Below are 17,408 nucleotides of genomic sequence, written 5' to 3' on the forward strand. Positions count from 1 at the left end.
TTATTTTCCTCCTGTTTGTCATTCAGATATTAAAAAAAAAAAAAGGCAATCTGGGGTTAGTAATAATACACTTTCTCCATTTTTAATTATAGATCCCATTAAGACTGCCCAAGGGTCTCTGTCACTAAAGGCATATAGGCTGACTCCCAAACTGATGGAAGTTTGCAAAGAAAAAGACTTCTCTCCAGAAGCGTAAGTAACTTAAAAGAATGTTTTCTCATAGGTTTTGCCGGATTCTTTGGGAGGCAGAAGGGTACATGGGATGATGAAATACTGTACTTTAAAATCTCATGTAATAGTGTGTGCTGGGGAAACTGGTTATATATGAGTAGTGATAGACGTGCACAGATACAGTGGGCTGAGAAGGCATGAAAGTCTGTCTTTGGGCACCTAAATAAGGGCTGAAGTGGGGGAACCTGAACTGATTTTGGAGACGGGCAACAGGCTGGCTGCAAGGACCATGGTGAAGATAGCTGTATCTGGGAACAGAGTCAAAAATATAAAAAAAAAAAAAAAATGGAGAATGGGAAATAGCTGGTCTGTCTTTAAGCTTCTTTTTTCCAGAAGGAAAATTGAACAGGTATTCTGGAATAGCTGTTCTTCTGTATTTATTCCAAATTAACTCCCCTGTGCGGACACAATCTTCTGGAGTAAAGTAGGATAATTACTCTGTTTCAAAAGATTAGCCGCTTGCAATAGATGTAGGCCTTAGCTGTCATCTTTTTCCTCAAACAGCTTGGTGTTCAAGGGCAAAAGCACAAGCACTTGTTAAATTTTCTTCGCTGAGGAAAAATGGAATAATTTCATTGCTTGGTGTCTAAACGTAACATTTCCATGATGAACAAACAAATCTGTGCTTAGACCAAAAAAAAAAGGGGGGGGGGGGGTGAGGGAGGCAAAAAGCAAGTGTTTTTATTCCAAAATCCAATATGCATACAAAGAAGTTAAAGATATGTTTCCACAGAAACTTAAAATCATGCCTTTATTTCCAGGTTTTATGAAAGGTATTACTGTCTACTTTATTACAAAGCAATAACAATAGTGTTTATATTGTAAAACAAAAACATACACTTGAAATTTATATTTTAATATCCACCATGGAATTTAGTTATTCCAACACACACACTATTTTGTCAATCTAATTTTTGGCCAGTAAAAATTCTAATTGTTCAGCTATTGGGGAAATTGTTTTTCATTGTAGTAGTTATGATTTTAAAGGTATTTCAGTGTCATGTGGTAACTAACCGTTCAGTTCTATTTAAGAAACCCCGATGGCAGGGAAAACAGTAAAATTACTTGGAAGGGGCAGAGTTAATCCTGTCAGTACAGTCTTTTGCTGGAGGCTAATGTATTAGCAAGCAAAGCGGCTGCTTGACTTCTGAGAGTTTTTCCTAGAGCAGCTTTTCCTAGTCTTTGTAAACGTGAGGTTTTGCCATGCAAATGCTCTCTTACCAAAACTTGACTCTTGTTTGATTGTGGAACTATGAAAATCAAGAGTTTTTACAAAATTGCCAATTGTTGTTGGAGCAACAATTCAACAAAAAGAATAAGAGAGTTACTGATTATATTAATATTTTTTAAACTTTTTTCACAGCTTGAAAAAAGCAAATATTGCTTATGAAAACATGTTTGAAGAAGTGCCCATTGTAATTAAGAATTCATACCTGATCAATGTGATGTTGTGGGAACTGGAAAAGAAATCCGCAGTAGCCGATAGACATGAATTGCTCAGTCTGGCTAGCAGGTAAGTACTTGTTACAATAATGGATGTATTTTTATTCGCTTTCCCAAACCACAGTTTAACACCTTGGGTGAAATCCCAGTCTCATTACAGTCCATGGAAGCTTTGCCTTGACTTTTAATGGGGTTAAGACTTTACCCTTCATGTTCTTTTGCTAAAGGAAAAACTGCATGGTAAAACTATAGCATTAGATTCAAGGACTAAATTCAATCTGTAATATGCGTATATCTGTACTGCTTGAAGCATAAAATCTTTTCAGTAGTGTGTGTTTCTTCAAGAAAATACTGGCATTCAGACAAATAGATCCAAAACCAACAATTTGTTTTGTTAAATATTCCTTAAGTAATTCTATAAATTATTTTAATAAAAAATAAATCACATTTGTTCTACTTTGGTAGCAGGATACATTTGAAAATGAAATAAAATTATAAAGCCTGTATCTGAGAAACTGGCAAAAATGCTCAGACTGATTGTCAGGACAGCCAGCATTCATGATGTCAGAAATTGTTGAAGAGTTTCTAGAATGATCTTCTTAGAACTTCATCTAAGAATAACTTTTTGTTCTTGTAGCACTCTGCCTTGAAAATACATTTATGATAACAAAGTGGGCATGACCTCTAGCAGTATGATCAGAAATTTGGTGGTGCTTAAATCTTATGCAAGACAGTACAGTTAATTGGATTATTATTGGGCTGACCAAAATAACGAGATACACAAAATGATGCAGTATCTTGTTGCACGTAGAAACTGGGATGTATTCACTAATAGGTTTTTGGGGCGTAACACTTTCTTTTTACGTCAAGATACTGTCCGCCAAGATTCTGATCCCCTCTGACAACCAAGTTAGCTGAATACTAGTGGCCTCTTTTCTTTTTCCTTTTTTCCTCTCTCCCCCCCATCATGTAAGGCTGTCGTTAATGGATCCCTATTGCTAGTGGTCCATATGTTGCTTGAGTTAGCAGAAATTTTCCACTGTTTTCTTTACTTGAGCTTATGTGGATGTATTGAGGGATCTGATAGCTTTTAGAGAAATTGGTCAAGAGAGAACAGGTATAGGGTTGAACTCTGCCAGGGAATTTACAAATGTCACAAGAGATACTTAGTCAATAATTTTGTCCAGTAAAGTTACGAGTTTGCACCTTGGAATTAACAAAGTGAAGAATTTTTGCCGAGATGTTCAGTCTGCTTGACTTTGCAGGCTTTCTGTTAGGCTCTTTCCTTGGTCAAAGCTTTTACCATCTGAGGCAAGGGTGGGCACTGGATGTAGGAGATGACAGTGATTCCTCATGAGTTCTGCCACTTTACTGTGAAAAGGAGGACCGTGCTGAGGATACAGCAAGTTTCCAGGTGACCTAACAGCATTGTCCTTGATTGTTTCTGTGGGTTTGCTCCTATAAAAAGGGTTGGGATTACCCAGCACTCTGGATCCTAGCGCAGGTTGCTGCCAGTCATGCGATACAATTCTGGAAATGGAAATTAATTTGAACAGATCACAAATCACAGTTGAAGTTTTTCATCAGCTTTACATCTTACGTAGTAACTGTTCCATACCATTGCCCTGACTCAAGATAAAAGATAAGAACTGTACAAATTAATTTCCTTTCTGGAATGATGGTGTTAATAGTCTGGTGCAAGACAGGCGTTTGTGTTTGTCCTCACATCAGTAAATGAGATGAGAAGAGAACAAGAAAAACGTGAGCCCAAAAGAAAAAGGAAACGCCATCGTTTGTGTTTAGGAATCCTTCACAACAGGAAAAAAGGAGAACTTTTGTCTTTGATTCACTAAGTTCCTTTTCAGTGGGTGTTTTCTTGGAGCAGTGCAGTGCTGTTCTTGATAGTGACACAGGTGGAACTGGATTCTTGCTAAACCTGGTTAAAAGTGCCTTTTCAATTAAGTGTGTTTCTTTGAACTTACACAGTTACTATCCTATATACTGGCAGTAATTTCTTGAGCTTACTGAAGTCTAGAATTTCCCACTAATGGGGAATTAATTCAACAGATTCAACAGTTTTCAGAGGTATTTCTGAATTAGTGTCTCCTGAACTGACTTTCCTGGCAGCATTCTTCTGGCTCACCTGGTCTATTTGAGGAACTTAAGGTGCTTAGTTTTGTTTGAAGCAGAGTAAAGTGTTGGAAATTACCCCAATGGGTTTATTTGCAGGGCTTTTTATGTCTTCTTTTTTTTTTTTTTTAAATATTTGATAGCCGTTTTTAGCTACGAGGCAGGTCATTCAGTGATATCTTACATTGGTATAACTCAGCTGGCAAATTAAAACATTTTGATGCTCATTTATTCAAGGTAGGGTGACTTATACTGCCTGCTGAAGTATTTAACTAGTTTTTACTTGAACTCAACAACTAAGATTACTCTGTCAAAGAATATATTGCCTGAAGTAGGGGAGTTCAAACCCACACTATTCTGGAGTTTTACTTTCGTTTTGCATTTCCTTATTTTTGTCTTTGAATAGTTGTGGCTAAAACATCTCAAGTATCAACTTCTAATTTTGGTGCATATCCTCCTCACTTAACTTTACTATTGTAGAATTAGTTGGCAGTAACTTTAAGTCTACTTTTTTGGGGGGTGGGGAGTGTTTTGGGTGGGTTTTTTTGGTCCTTTGGGAGCATCCCTGAACCTTTTTTAATCTTCTGAAGCAATGGTTTTGGCAATGAAATTATTTACCCATAGTAGCTCTCCTCTGGAGAGTTTGTTTCATCAAGATTCTCACATGTTCAGCCACCCACCTTGTCTGAGTTTGAAGCTGTACCTACTTGAGGTACTTTGCACCTTAATACCTTTCTCCTTTTGAAGTACATTTGTGATGATTGTATAGAGTAGTTTACTTTTTTGGGCATAAATTTGTATTTCTCTTGTGAAATCTGAATTGACTGGAATATTCTAGGGAAAGAAGTTGAAGGCAGAATAGCACAAGGCTAGCAAGTAATAGCAAGTAAAGGCCTTTTGCTCAAACTGTTATCCTCCTGCTACCCTTAAGGACCAAAATGTCTTGAAGACCTTGGAGTACTGCCAGTCTTTTGATAGAGACTCAAGAATTAAAATCCTGTCAGATAATGTTCCAGATCTTCAGAGAAATAATTACAACCAACTTTCCCATTCTCATCCATCTCTTCCCTATTCTATTGATGATCTAGTTTAAATTAAAAAAAGCTTTTTTGTGGTTTAGCTTCATAATAGGGTTGTTCTATAATATCTCAATTTGTCTCAAGCAATTTTTCTAATAGTGTGCGTCAGTAGAAGCAAACATGTGCTGAACATTTACTGCAGTAACATCTACTTGGCAGATATATTTTTCAAACATCAGATGCAGTATTTTTGCAAAAGTGACATAAGGAGGGTTACTCTGGCTCTTGAAAACAATATTAACCTTTATACATTGTACTGCTTATTCAGAAATCTCAGTGTGCTCAATGGATTATTAAGATAATTATGAAAATCTCTAATTTGCAGATGGGGGAAGCTGACACAGAGAGGGTAAATGTGTTGCCCAAAGGCACACATCAAAGTCAGAGTAGAAAAGGGAATGGAGCTCAAGACTCCTGACTTACATATCTCATTCAAACAAAATCCTCTTAAAAAGAGCACAGGTTGAACTCGGGCTGAAATGCTGAGATGTAAACAAGTTCTGCTAAGCAGTGGGAACGTTCCTTAGAGATATTTAATCAAAAAGATGTGCTTTGCCCAGCAGTGCCTCTCTAATCCACCCAAAGCTGTTCCCACCAGGAGGAGGAACGCTGCGCAGGGTGGCACCTTTCCCAAAAACCAGTGACTCTGAGAGAGGGACCTCAGCAGAGCTGATGGAAAGTGGAGAAACAGGGCAGCAGATAGAGCATTTTCTTACGCTTGCTTTTGCTGCTTCCTTTTCTCGTCTTCCTTAGCCAGGCTGCAAGCAAAATGAAATGAAGTAAGTGAGGGGATCCATTTATAGTGATGGTAGGCAACTTTAGGGGGCTGTCTTTTTTGGACACCTCCAGCTTCAGAATTGTTATACACAAAAATGAGGTGGCTGGGTACAGCACAGTGATTCAGATCTTGGAGGCTGGGTGCCTCTGCTCCCTCCTGGGGCAGCGCAGGCAGATGGGCTTCTCCAAAAGTGCAAGCAGAGGCCCACGAGCTGTGTGTAGAGACAGTTAAAACTAATGAGCAGGACATGAGCTGAGAATGATGCGAATTGCTGCCTCTCTTTGGAGCTTTGGTGTCTGACTCGATGCTCCATTTTGGGTGTTTGAGACCTTTAGCGAGTGTGTGTCTGGAGTCCTGTCCTGATTAAAGATGCTGAAGTAAATGTGGGCTTCATGTGTAGTTCCCCATTATGAATCTTACAGAAGCAGAGCCAGTTTGAGGTTCCAGCCCCAGCTGCTTGCATCATTCCTCCCCACTACCCCCATTTCATCTCTGCACCCTTCCCACCCTCAAAGATTTTTATTCCATCATCTGTTTCAGAATATGGCTGTACAAATAGCTTTGTGGAATAGTCTGGTGGAAAAAGTCAGGCTGCCACTCTTCCCTTCCAGCCTTTCCCTCAGCCTCCCTTAAAAAAAAGAAACCCCAACAGAGGGTGTTTTTGCATTTACAGTAGGCTATTTCACTGAAAGAGTTTGAAGTGTGCCCACGCAAACAGCTGAATCCATACAGCTGAGAGTGCTGTAATCCTTGGGCAAAGGGGGAGGGAGAGGCAGGAAGATGCTGGGGCTGGAACCTCTTAAACTGGCTTTGCTGGCCAGAGCAAACTACACCTTTGCTCTCCTTAAAATATATCCACAAAGGGAGGGCCTGGTGGTGCGAGCATTCCCTCAGGAAGAGGGAGGCTTGCATTCGGGTCTCTTAGCCAGATCCGTATCCTAGCGGGATGCCCTCATGTAGTGAGGGATCCATGAGTTTATTTAATGTGTAGTTATTGCTTTCTCCTTCTGTCAGTGCTAGACCATCACATCGCCAAATGCAAGGCTCACCAGTGGGAAGAACAAGACAAAGGACCATGACTCTTATCTGCAGATTAGGCTACTCTGTTCACAGGTTTCTACTTCTTACCCTCAGAATTATTTGACCTTTGTATTTGATAATTGTTAAACAAGGAATCAGAAGTAATCCATGTGTCAAGGACTTGATTTCATATCTGCCCTTTTGGGTGAAGGATTATACACTATCAAGTATAAGGCTGTTACGGCAAAAATGCACAGCATGAGAAATTGCTTTGCAGGCTATACTTTCTAGTCTGTTTTTTTTCTAAACAGACTTTGACAGTTTCCCTTTGAAAGTTTGTGTGTGTTTTGTCCTTTTCTGGCATTTTCGATTATGTTATCCAAGCTACACAGATAAGTCTCAAATGATAAATTTCTGGAAGTTTTACAGGTCACTAACTACAGGTGAGTGATCCTAATAACAATTCTGGTGAAGGAGTGCTCTCACATTAGCTTATTTCTTCATTAGATGTGTAAGAATCCACATGACAGATATTTTTTGACTGTCCTGACTGCAGGAGAAGCTCCATTCTGTTTTTTCCCCTTTTATTATCTATATTTCTTCCCAAAAGAGAGCACAGTCCCCATGTGTAGATCCGGGAAACTACAGGCCTGTCAGCCTGACTTTGGTGCCGGGAAAGGTCATGGAGCAGATCATCTTGAGTGCCATTTCATGGCACGTGTGGGACAACTGGGGGATCAGGCTCAGCCAGCATGGGTTTATGAAAGGGAGATCCTGTTTCACTAACCTGGTCTCCTTCTATGACAAGGTGACCCACTTAGTGGATGAGGGGAAGGCTGTGGATGTTGTCTACTTGGACTTTAGTAAGGCCTTTGACACAGTCTCCCACAGCATTCTCCTGGAGAAACTGGCTGCTCACGGCTTGGATAAGCGCACTCTGCTCTGGGTTAAAAACTGGCTGGACGGCCGAGCCCAGAGAGTGGTGGTGAATGGAGTTTAAATCCAGTTGGCGGCTGGTCACAAGTGGCGTTCCCCAGGGCTCAGTGTTGGGGCTGGTCCTGTTCCACCTCTTCATTGATGATCTGGATGAGGGGATTGAGTGCACCCTCAGTAAGTCTGCAGATGACACCGAGTTGGGTGGAAGCGTCAATCTGCTGGAGGGTAGGAAGGCCCTACAGAGGGATCTGGACAGGCTGGATCGTTGGGCTGGGGCCAGCTGTATGAGGTTCAACAAGGCTCAGTGCCGGGTCCTGCACTTGGGTCACAACAACCCCATGCAACACTACAGGCTTGGGGAGGAGTGGCTGGAGAGCTGCCTGGCAGAAAAGGACCTGGGGGTGTTGGTTGACAGCCAGCTGAACATGAGCCATCAGTGTGCTCAGGTGGCCAAGAGGGCCAATGGCATCCTGGCTTGTATCAGGAATAGTGTGGCCTGCAGGACCAGGGAGGTGATAGTGCCCCTGTCCTTGGCATTGGTGAGGCCGCACTTCGAGTCCTGTGTTCAGTTTTGGGCCCCTCACTACAAGAAGGGCATTGAGGTGCTGCAGCGTTGTCCAAAGAAGGGCAACGAAGTTGGTGAAGGGTCTAGAGCACAAGTCTTACGAGGAGTGGCTGAGGGAGCTGGGGTTGTTTAATCTGGAGAAGAGGAGGCTGAGGGGAGACCTCATTGCTCTCTGCAACTACCTGGAAGGAGGTTGTAGCGAGGTGGGGATCAGTCTTTTCTCCCAAATAACAAGCGATAGGATGAGAGGAAATGGCCTCAAGCTGTGCCAGGGGAAGTTTAAGTTGGATATTAGGGAAACTTCTTCACGGAAATGGTAGTCAGGCACTGGAACAGGCTGCCCAGGGAAGTGGTTGAGTCTCCATCCCTGGAGGTATTTAAAAGATGGGCAGATGTGGTGCTTGAGGACATGGTTTAGTGGTGGACTTGGCAGTGCTAGGTTAACGGTTGGACTCGATAATCTTAAGGGTCTTCTCCAACCTTGATGATTCTATGATTCTTTCTGCTGCTTAGTATGATAGCAATTCTGCAGCTGATATTTTTCTCCCACGACAATACCTGAGGTGTGGTGGTCTCCTGGTGCTATCTTAAGGTGGAGCTATGCCTTTTAGTTCAATTCAAGAGTGTGTGCAGATCATCACCACTGAGTGATCTCAGACCTGACTTGTTTCAGATGAAACTAAGCCGAAAACAGGCTTCAGGAGGCTACCTACTGTGCTTCAGCCACTAATGGGCTTCAGATCACTGGACCACGTCAGAACTAGTGACAAGAAACTCCCCTGGAACACATGTAGCGTGGACATTGGTTTCTCAGCACCAGCTGTTTTGCTTTATAGATCTGTTCCTGTTGGTCTACACTACTCGCTAATCTAAATGTGAAGTCAATTTAATTGACTTTTTTGCTGAATCAGCTGACTGAAATGCATCCATTAAAAATGCAGTTTCTTTGTTACTGCTGATGCCCTCAGAACAACAACAAATGCAAGTGCTGAGCTCCATGTTGTCTATGTTTGACTGTTGCAGAGCCTTGTAGGAAAGTGAGCCTTGATGGGGATGTGAGCAGCATTTACTGCCCCCCCGCCCCCCCCCCCCATTTTTGTTGTTGTTGTTGTTTTTAGTTTTTTTAGCCGCATTGATGCATAGGGGGCATTTAGGTACCTAGCAGTGTGATATTTGAGATCTGCTGTAGGGGAGTGCACAAGGTAAGGAGGTTCCTAAAAGAGCCTTTGGGCTAAATAAGTGTATGATCAGTCTTATGGGCTGGAGCAATGCGATTTAACTTCCTAAATCTCACCAGAATAAACTTCAGCTGAAAAAAAACTTGCTTAAACATTGTATTATATACATTCTTACAAATTACTTCCTATTGGTCTTTCTGTTTTTTAAGAGATGGAGCAAAAAAGGTTATCAGCCACATGAGAACTGAGGAAAAAGCTGGTCCTGTATTTGCAGCGTACTTATCACTTCATGTCTCAGTTCACATCTGTTTAAGTTATCTGTTTTTAGCTTTTTGTTTCCCTGGCAATGAGAGCAAACACTATATTACTGCAACTTCTAACAATAACTCTCTGTTTCTGTATTCTGCTGTACTAAGCTGGTCCCAAAGAGATTCACATAAAATCATTCTTTGTAACCAGCTATATTTCATATGGACACTATCTGTAAAATAATTATGTATTCCTGATGTCCACATACCCTACAAGGCTATTAGTGTGTACCTACATAGGCATTTCTGATAATATCCAGTTCTAACACTAACTCTGTATAATATAAACTCTATAAAAAACTGAAAATATGCACACCCCTAGCCATGGCAATGTTCCACAGTTCTAAATATCATGTGCTTGAAATGCTCAACCAAAAAAACCCCAAGAAGTTTAAAAATAATTATTATAGTGGCGCCTTTCTTGCTGCTGCATAGCTGAAGTCCTCCTCACCATCTGCTCCTGTATGTAACTGAAATTTAAAACCCTGGCTTGTAAATAAATTGTGGTCTGAAGTTACTGATACAGCCTTTTGTTCAGTGAGCAGGCAGCTCAGCTATGAAATAGCTGTCCTAGTACTCGGAGATAAGTGTGTCTTTAGCTACATTCTCAGCAGGTATCCTCAAGCGCGTCAGTACGTTACCAGCTTCTGTGTCCAGCTAGGAGTTCTATGGATTTGGGGAATAATTTACACTTAAAAAAGCGATATGCATAGTATTACATGTATGATTCCCTTTTCACTTTATGCTTGTTTCTTCCAGTTAGAGTTTCCCTAGAACATAGGCTCTAGGATGGTGGGAATGCATTGTAAAACGCAGAAAGAATTTCAGATAACATGGAGAAACAGTGGCTGAAGGATATGATTCTGACATAGAAGTGCACCAAACTTTTTCTTTGAAATAAACTCTCATGAGTAGTAGTGGATTTCAGTTGAGAAGGATGGAGTTTAGCTTTTTGATCATTGGTTTTCGGCCAGGTAGGACTGGGTGAGGCTTAGATCAGAGCCAGCAAACTAGCTTCTGATCAAAGGGATCACCAGAGAGCAGTAAGTATCCTTCTTTGACTGTACTACCCTGTAAACACAATTTAGGATGAGTACCGTCTCCATGGGCACCAACCTAAAAACTTCCAAAACTTTAACTTGGAAGCTATACCTTAAGTTGAACGTTCCTGCAAAATACCAAATCCATTGCTAAAAATGGTTACAATAAAAGTTGTTTAACAGACTGCATTTGTCTGGCCAAGGCAGTAGATCGCATAACTGGAGCTGGACGCGCCCAGCCTAGCTGCTTCCATGTTGCCTATGGTATGGAATGTGGAGCTGGCTGCACTGGATGCAACACTCGCTCTCAACAGCGAAGATCAAGCGGTGTCTGCTGAACTTCCAGGCATGGTTTGATAGACTAGTTAATGAGATGGAGTTCTGAAGAATATTTAACTATCCCTGCAAAGGGATAGTTAAATATTTGTGAAAAAGCTAGCAGCAACTTGAAACCAAACTCTTCGAACACATCTCCTGGAATGTTGTTCGGGGTTGCATGTCACAAAAGCATCAGACTCTTTCTTTTAAACCTTTGACCTGCATCTGGAATATCAGTAAATTCACACAAGGCATTGTTTGTTTTTTGTTTTTTTTTTTGGTAACTATGAGGTTCCCTGCAAAAACCAAAACACTTAAATATGATGTTTGCAATGTGGCAAAGATGCTAGAGGAGGAGATGCCATGTCAAGTATCATCAAATAAATATATGAACAAAGATAACTAGGAACTTAAAAATTTGCAAACTGTTCCATTAGTGCAGAAATGGTGGTCAAGTGACTTGAAATGAATTTTGAATTTTAAATTTTTTTTTTAAAATAAATTCAATCTTTCATGAATGTTTCTTGTATTTCAGTAATCACCTAGGGAAGAGTCTGCAGCTGCTGATGGACAGAGTGGATGAGATGAGCCAAGACATTGTTAAATACAATACCTACTTGAGGAATGTGAGCAAACAGCAGCAGCAGAAACACCAGGTTGGTAACATGGAAAACCTGAATGAGAGGATTTTTTTCCACAAATTATGGTTTGGGTGGTGTTATCCAAGACAGATGAATTTGGATCTAAACAAGATAAAATTCTTACAGAAACATATCCATTAAGTAGATTTATAAATGTGCTAGTCAGTGGGGAATTACCAAATTCACTTCTGCTGACATGTAGTGTGGATTGGTCTTTCTTTGCTTTTTTTACATGTTTCTTAGTGATTTATGATGAACCAAAATCATTGATAAATATGCTGTGGACACAGGGATTAGAGGTTTAGTAAATGAAATGAAAGAGCTGAAACTACAAGTGAACTGTTCCAAAAAAACCTGCGTTTTAATACCATCACAGGTAGTCATGCATCTAGAAATAAAGAAACATAGTCCATATTTAAGAGACAGTGGACTGTTCTCTGATCGGAAATGACATTTTAATAATGTTTTGTATTAGTAGATAGTGATACTGATCAGGTGATGCCGACTTTTAATTCCTGATGCCAAAGGGCCTCTTTAAAATCCAAAATAGTCTGATTAGAGAATACTGAATATGGAGACTGGCTCTAGGTGGCCCTGCTTGAGCAGAGGGGTTGGACAAAGGTCCCTTCCAACCTCAACCTCCAGAGGTCCCTTCCAGCCTCAACCAATCTGTGATTTGGAGATGGTATTATTTTATTTGCTGTTGCTGCATTTGATAAAGCAATACTGTGTCTAATTATAGAAGAATGCTGGTAAATTGGAAAAAAGCACTACGAGAATGATTTAAAAGCCTGGAAGCCTGCAGATCTTGGTGAACGCAACACACTTAATGTGATAAATTAAGTTAACGAGTGACTTGCTTACTCAAGAAGTACCTGCATGAAAAATAAATTTGAACTCTTTAATCTAGCAGGGAGAGAGATGACAAGATTCAATATCGGCCAACTGAAAATGGGCCAGGCCACTTTAAAGATAAAATATTGCAGGTATTGCTACACAAAGTAGCTAATTATTAAAAAGAGCACCTGTGGTCCATGTGACATTCTTCATCACTGACTTTTTTTAAAATCAAAATTGGCTTTTTTCACTTAAGTGAAGTGTAGCTTGAACAAGGAGTACTTTAGGGAGGCAGCACATGATCAGTGGTTTCTCCTGGCTTTGTAATTCCTGAGGACATAGAAGCTTCATGCATGTTATCTTCAGAAAATGTATTTTCCTTTGCTGCCTAATTTGAATAGAAAGATGGCATCCACTTCAAAGGTTTTTGTTAATAAAAAGGGGATCTATTTATTTTGAAAAGCAGAGCAAAGTAGGTTCCATGCTGTCTCACTTAATTTCTTTACTAACTATAGCTGCTTTAGTAGTGGCTCATTGTAGCATAGTTAGTGGTCTTAACTTCATTTTTAAAACAGAGCAATTGTGATTAAGAGCAAGCCGTTTCAATAGAGAATAATAGGCAGACTGCTGAGAAGTGAATGGGGTAATGCAAAGAAAGAAGAAACTACATGCAATTCACATACAAATATGGGCATTTAAAATTTTATTTTTAACATTGTCCAAAAACATGTATTTGTCACTACTACTGGAAAAAAAATTACTTCATTTGAGTATGCCACCAAGTATGAACTGTTTTCAGGCTCTTATGCACAGATACATTTAAGTAAGTGAGAGAAAACACCCTGTACTCTTTGGTCTGTTTCTTTTAAAGATATTTTGTTGTTGTTGTTGAATATGAGGACTTCAATAGACAAACCTTACAACTAATTCCTGGCTGTGACATACAGTATGAAATCTCACATATGTGTTTTTGAATGCATGTACTTCTGCAAGAACAAATGTTTATCCAATAGCTGAACAAATGGTCTGCCTTAATTTTTATAAAGTTTGAGCAATCTGCATGGCAAAGGGAAGCACTGAAAACAAATCTGATTTTTTTTATAGCAGAATAATTTCTACAAACTGCTACTCTAGTATATGCTCTGGTAACCTACAAAGAAATGGCATCAAAGTGGCAGAATATCTAAATAACTGGAATGGCAAAATGAACCATTGTGCTTTGTTTCAGCCACCACTTTGTTCTCAGTTTAGAGTTAATATTTTTTGGCTTAAAATACCTTGTTTAATCAAGTTCTCTTCCCCTTTCACATTAATATTGTTTTGACCTTTTAACTTGCATAAAATTGAATATTTCTGGTTTGTACAGCTATTTGAGGTAATGGCTTCTCATACCTACATATTCCAACCTTGTTTTCCTTTTTTGCATGGGGAAATGGAGGCCTTTATCTACCATGCTGTATTCTTTCTATCAGATACAGTATTTATCTCTATGAAAAAAATTTAAAAATTAACCCCACCACCTCAATACCACATAATTTTCCAGTGCCTCACTTACTTAAGGTGCCAACTTGGGGAGGAAATGCTTGTTACCAGTGAACTGAAATAAACTGTGAATTGCACTTGCATTATTTGAAATAAACTGGATTGCATTGAATAGGTATAATTTTTAAAACATACTTGCTGGTTAGGTAAAGAGCATCTGAAAACAAAAACTTTTTGCTGCTTTGGAAGTCCTCTTGCATTCTGTTTCTGTTGCTTTATTTTCAGTACCAGCAGAGACGTCAGCAAGAAAATATACAGCGTCAAAGCCGAGGAGAAGCCCCTCTTCCTGAGGAGGACATCAATAAACTTTTCAAACCACCGCAGCCACCTCCAAGAATGGAGTCACTCCTTATTGCAGGTAATGTTCTAGCAGCCTCTTCAACTCATCTTTTCATATATGAATGTTACCTTGGGAAAAAGTGCAGTTGTTACCTTAGAAAGAATCTTAATTTTTCATTAGCTTTGCTATTATGGTGTGATATTTTGGCATTGGTAGTATTCTAAATACTGTCCCTCGTGTCTGAAGTGTTTTTAAAAAAAAAAAGTAGCCAAGAAAAACAATCTTATTGCTAGTAGGCAGTCCCTGCCTCTGTTAGAAAGTAAGTTTCCACACATAGAAGAATTTTAAACCATCTAGGTAAGTAACAGAGGCATGTTACCCCTGCAGATACGAACATATGTAATTTTTTGAAAGCAAGCCACTGTGTTTAACGGCAGAATGCAGAATGGCTGCATAAAGCTTTAATCTTGATGTATGGAGACTTTCTCCCTTTATTTCTTATTTTCCCATGGTACCTAGCTCCTGCTTGACTGTCTGTGCCTCCTGGGTTGATGGGAAAGGGCAGGAGCAGCAGCCAGAGCCTCTTCCTGGCTCCATTCTGAGAGGGTGAAATGGGATTTTAAAGGAGACCTGGAGGAATGCCCCACGGAGCAGACTTTCTGCACAAATGGATGTAGTGACTACTGCAGTCAGTAAGCTGCTCTCTGCACTCATACCCCAGCTCCTCCCTCAACTGCAGAAATTCGGGGGCTGTACAGACAAGAGGCAGGAATAAGCTGTTTGGGCTGGAACTACTGATTCAGAGCAGTTGCCTGCAGCCCTAAGTTACTGATAACATCCCTAGGTGTTGAACTGGCTGTTGCAGCAGCTGGGAAGATTTTACTTTTTATTTCGCACTGAATTGGGATATTTTCTTTGATTTCTACGGCTAGAGTTTTAGGGAAACTATCCCCATCTTCCTGCACCTCAAGGTGAATGAAAACGTAAATGGGAACAAAGCATAGGTATAGGTCCCCACCCTCCCTCCCCCCAATTTCTTGAGTTTACTGGTATGCTGCAGTACGTAGCCACAGTTTGGGACAAAAGTCAGTGCCTGTCCTTTGCCTCCTGGAAGGGTAAAAATATCTGGGACCTTACAGTGGCAACAGAGAGCAGAAAACCTAGATGCCCTGCTAAGTAATCTAAATTTGGAACATGTAATGAGAAAGCTAATTGTTTAACTATAGCAGGCTTTTTGGATCAGTTAGCTGTCACCTTGTTTTGTACTGAGAGAAAATTAAACCAAAGTCCTGGTAATTCAGGGTACAGAAAAGAATGCTTTTGACATAAAAAAAGTTAATTTGAACTACCACTCTTAAATTTTGGAGTGACCAAGAGGTTATTATTTTAATATTAATAGTGTTTCACACTGCTAATAAGTGCTGCTTTTAGAAGAAATAATGTTCTTGATTTATTATTCCTTCCAGAGTCTTTAAAAAACTATTGTTTTGATAGCTTTTACCAGTTAGTGAATCCTAGCAGCATTAAAGTATTTAAACGTTCAGCTTTAGCATGGCTTAAGAATGCAACAAAAGTGTGTAGGTGTGTACACGTATGTTTTATGAAAGTGATAGCTTAGGATGAATCATCTCTTACAAGAGGAGGAATTGAAAACTATTATACTTAAAGGAAAAAAACAGTTTTCAGCCAAAGCGCTCTCTTTGTTTGTTCTTTTACCATAGTCAGGGGAAGAATTGAAAGCATCCACTTCAACTTAGATGAAGTAAAGTTTGTGGATAAAGAATAAAACTTAGCTCTTTTGTCTCTGAGGCATTTAAAAACTTTTCAAATAGAGCATTAAATTGAGAGTTTATTGGCCTTCTAAACAGTCTTAATTTTGATTAAACTGGCTTCATGTTTTGCTATTCCTAGCTAACAAGGGAAATAACTTGTAGCAGTGCATGTATAAAAATGTTTTGATGGGCACGTTTGATTTGTAAAGCACTGACAAGCCTTCATGCTCTGATAATTTTTGAAATAGCTAAGAAAGTGAAATATTAGGTGGAAAAAAAGGCTAGCAAAATGTCAAACAGGAGTACCACAATTTTCAATCTGCTACTGAAAAATATTTGTTACACGTATTTTAATAGGGACAGCAGATGCATAAGAACAGAACTGAAATTCAGTCTTGTAGTATTTTTAGAGCAACTAACTTGAACAATTAATGTTATTAAGCTTCCAGTACAGCAGCAAGAATTGTTTATTTTTTTTTATTGTCATACATATTTTCAGAAATTGTACATAATAGAATTGTAGGAAACTTAAGGGTATTTTGAGCATACCAGTTTACCTATTCTGCTAGTTTAGTTTATTCTTCTTCCCAAACCTATTTGGGAATACTGAAAATGTAAAATTCCTAAGTGTAGAGTAGTTGAGCTGTTCTGGTTGCTTTTCTCTGTAAATCCTGAATAATTCATGCACATTTGGCTTTTGAAAAGTGATGTTCTAGGATGTCTTTCTGAATTTTGAAACTGACAAGGGTTTACTCTTCTTTGCTATTGACAGGTCAAATTAATACCTACTGCCAGAATATTAAGGAGTTCAATGCACAGAACCTGGGCAAGCTTTTCATGGCTCAGGCTCTCCAAGATTACAACAACTGAAGAAATTTTGCTGTAGCCCTCAACAGGAAGACTTTCAGTTCTATACTGTTCATGATCCTCTTGAAAATTTAGTATATTGGAAAGAGAGTCTTGTAAAACAGTGTCACCTTGGTTTGTGTAGAATTCTCCTGTAAGAAAAATAAAGGCAAATTTTAACGATGTTTTAGTATTTCCTTATTTGTTGGCCCTATCGGACTGGAATTTTCTGTGGTCACTCAGGTTTTCTAAATGTTTGGCAGTTATTCATGTTTAGTCATAGCAAATAATACAGGTTTTATTTAACTTGGAATCTCAAATAAAAACAAATTATTACAAATGTTCAGTATAGCTGACTTCACAGAAGAAATTTAAGATTTCCCAGTTTTGGTTGAGAACTTACAACCATAATGTGCTACTCACTTGGAGCAGTTGCTTGTTTTTATTTTAATCTGTTTGGACAG

The 17,408-nt window shown here is 39.4% G+C and overlaps 1 protein-coding gene across 1 annotated transcript in view; it reads left to right on the forward strand.

The window, feature by feature from the left end:
* Nucleotides 1-17,127, forward strand: part of EIF3H (eukaryotic translation initiation factor 3 subunit H) — a 90,894-nt gene extending 73,767 nt beyond the window's left edge. The window contains exons 4-8 of the mRNA XM_087747272.1: nt 93-192; nt 1,595-1,744; nt 11,562-11,682; nt 14,272-14,404; nt 16,871-17,127. Of these exons, the coding sequence (XP_087603398.1) occupies nt 93-192; nt 1,595-1,744; nt 11,562-11,682; nt 14,272-14,404; nt 16,871-16,968 (602 nt within the window). The 3' untranslated portion in view covers nt 16,969-17,127. The remainder of the gene's footprint in view (nt 1-92; nt 193-1,594; nt 1,745-11,561; nt 11,683-14,271; nt 14,405-16,870) is intronic.
* Nucleotides 17,128-17,408: the final 281 nt, after the last annotated feature.

The sequence above is a fragment of the Nipponia nippon genome, unplaced genomic scaffold, assembly GCF_047370975.1.
Source record: "Nipponia nippon isolate SJK-2023a ecotype South Korea unplaced genomic scaffold, ASM4737097v1 scaffold_1, whole genome shotgun sequence".
Lineage (NCBI taxonomy): Eukaryota > Metazoa > Chordata > Aves > Pelecaniformes > Threskiornithidae > Nipponia > Nipponia nippon.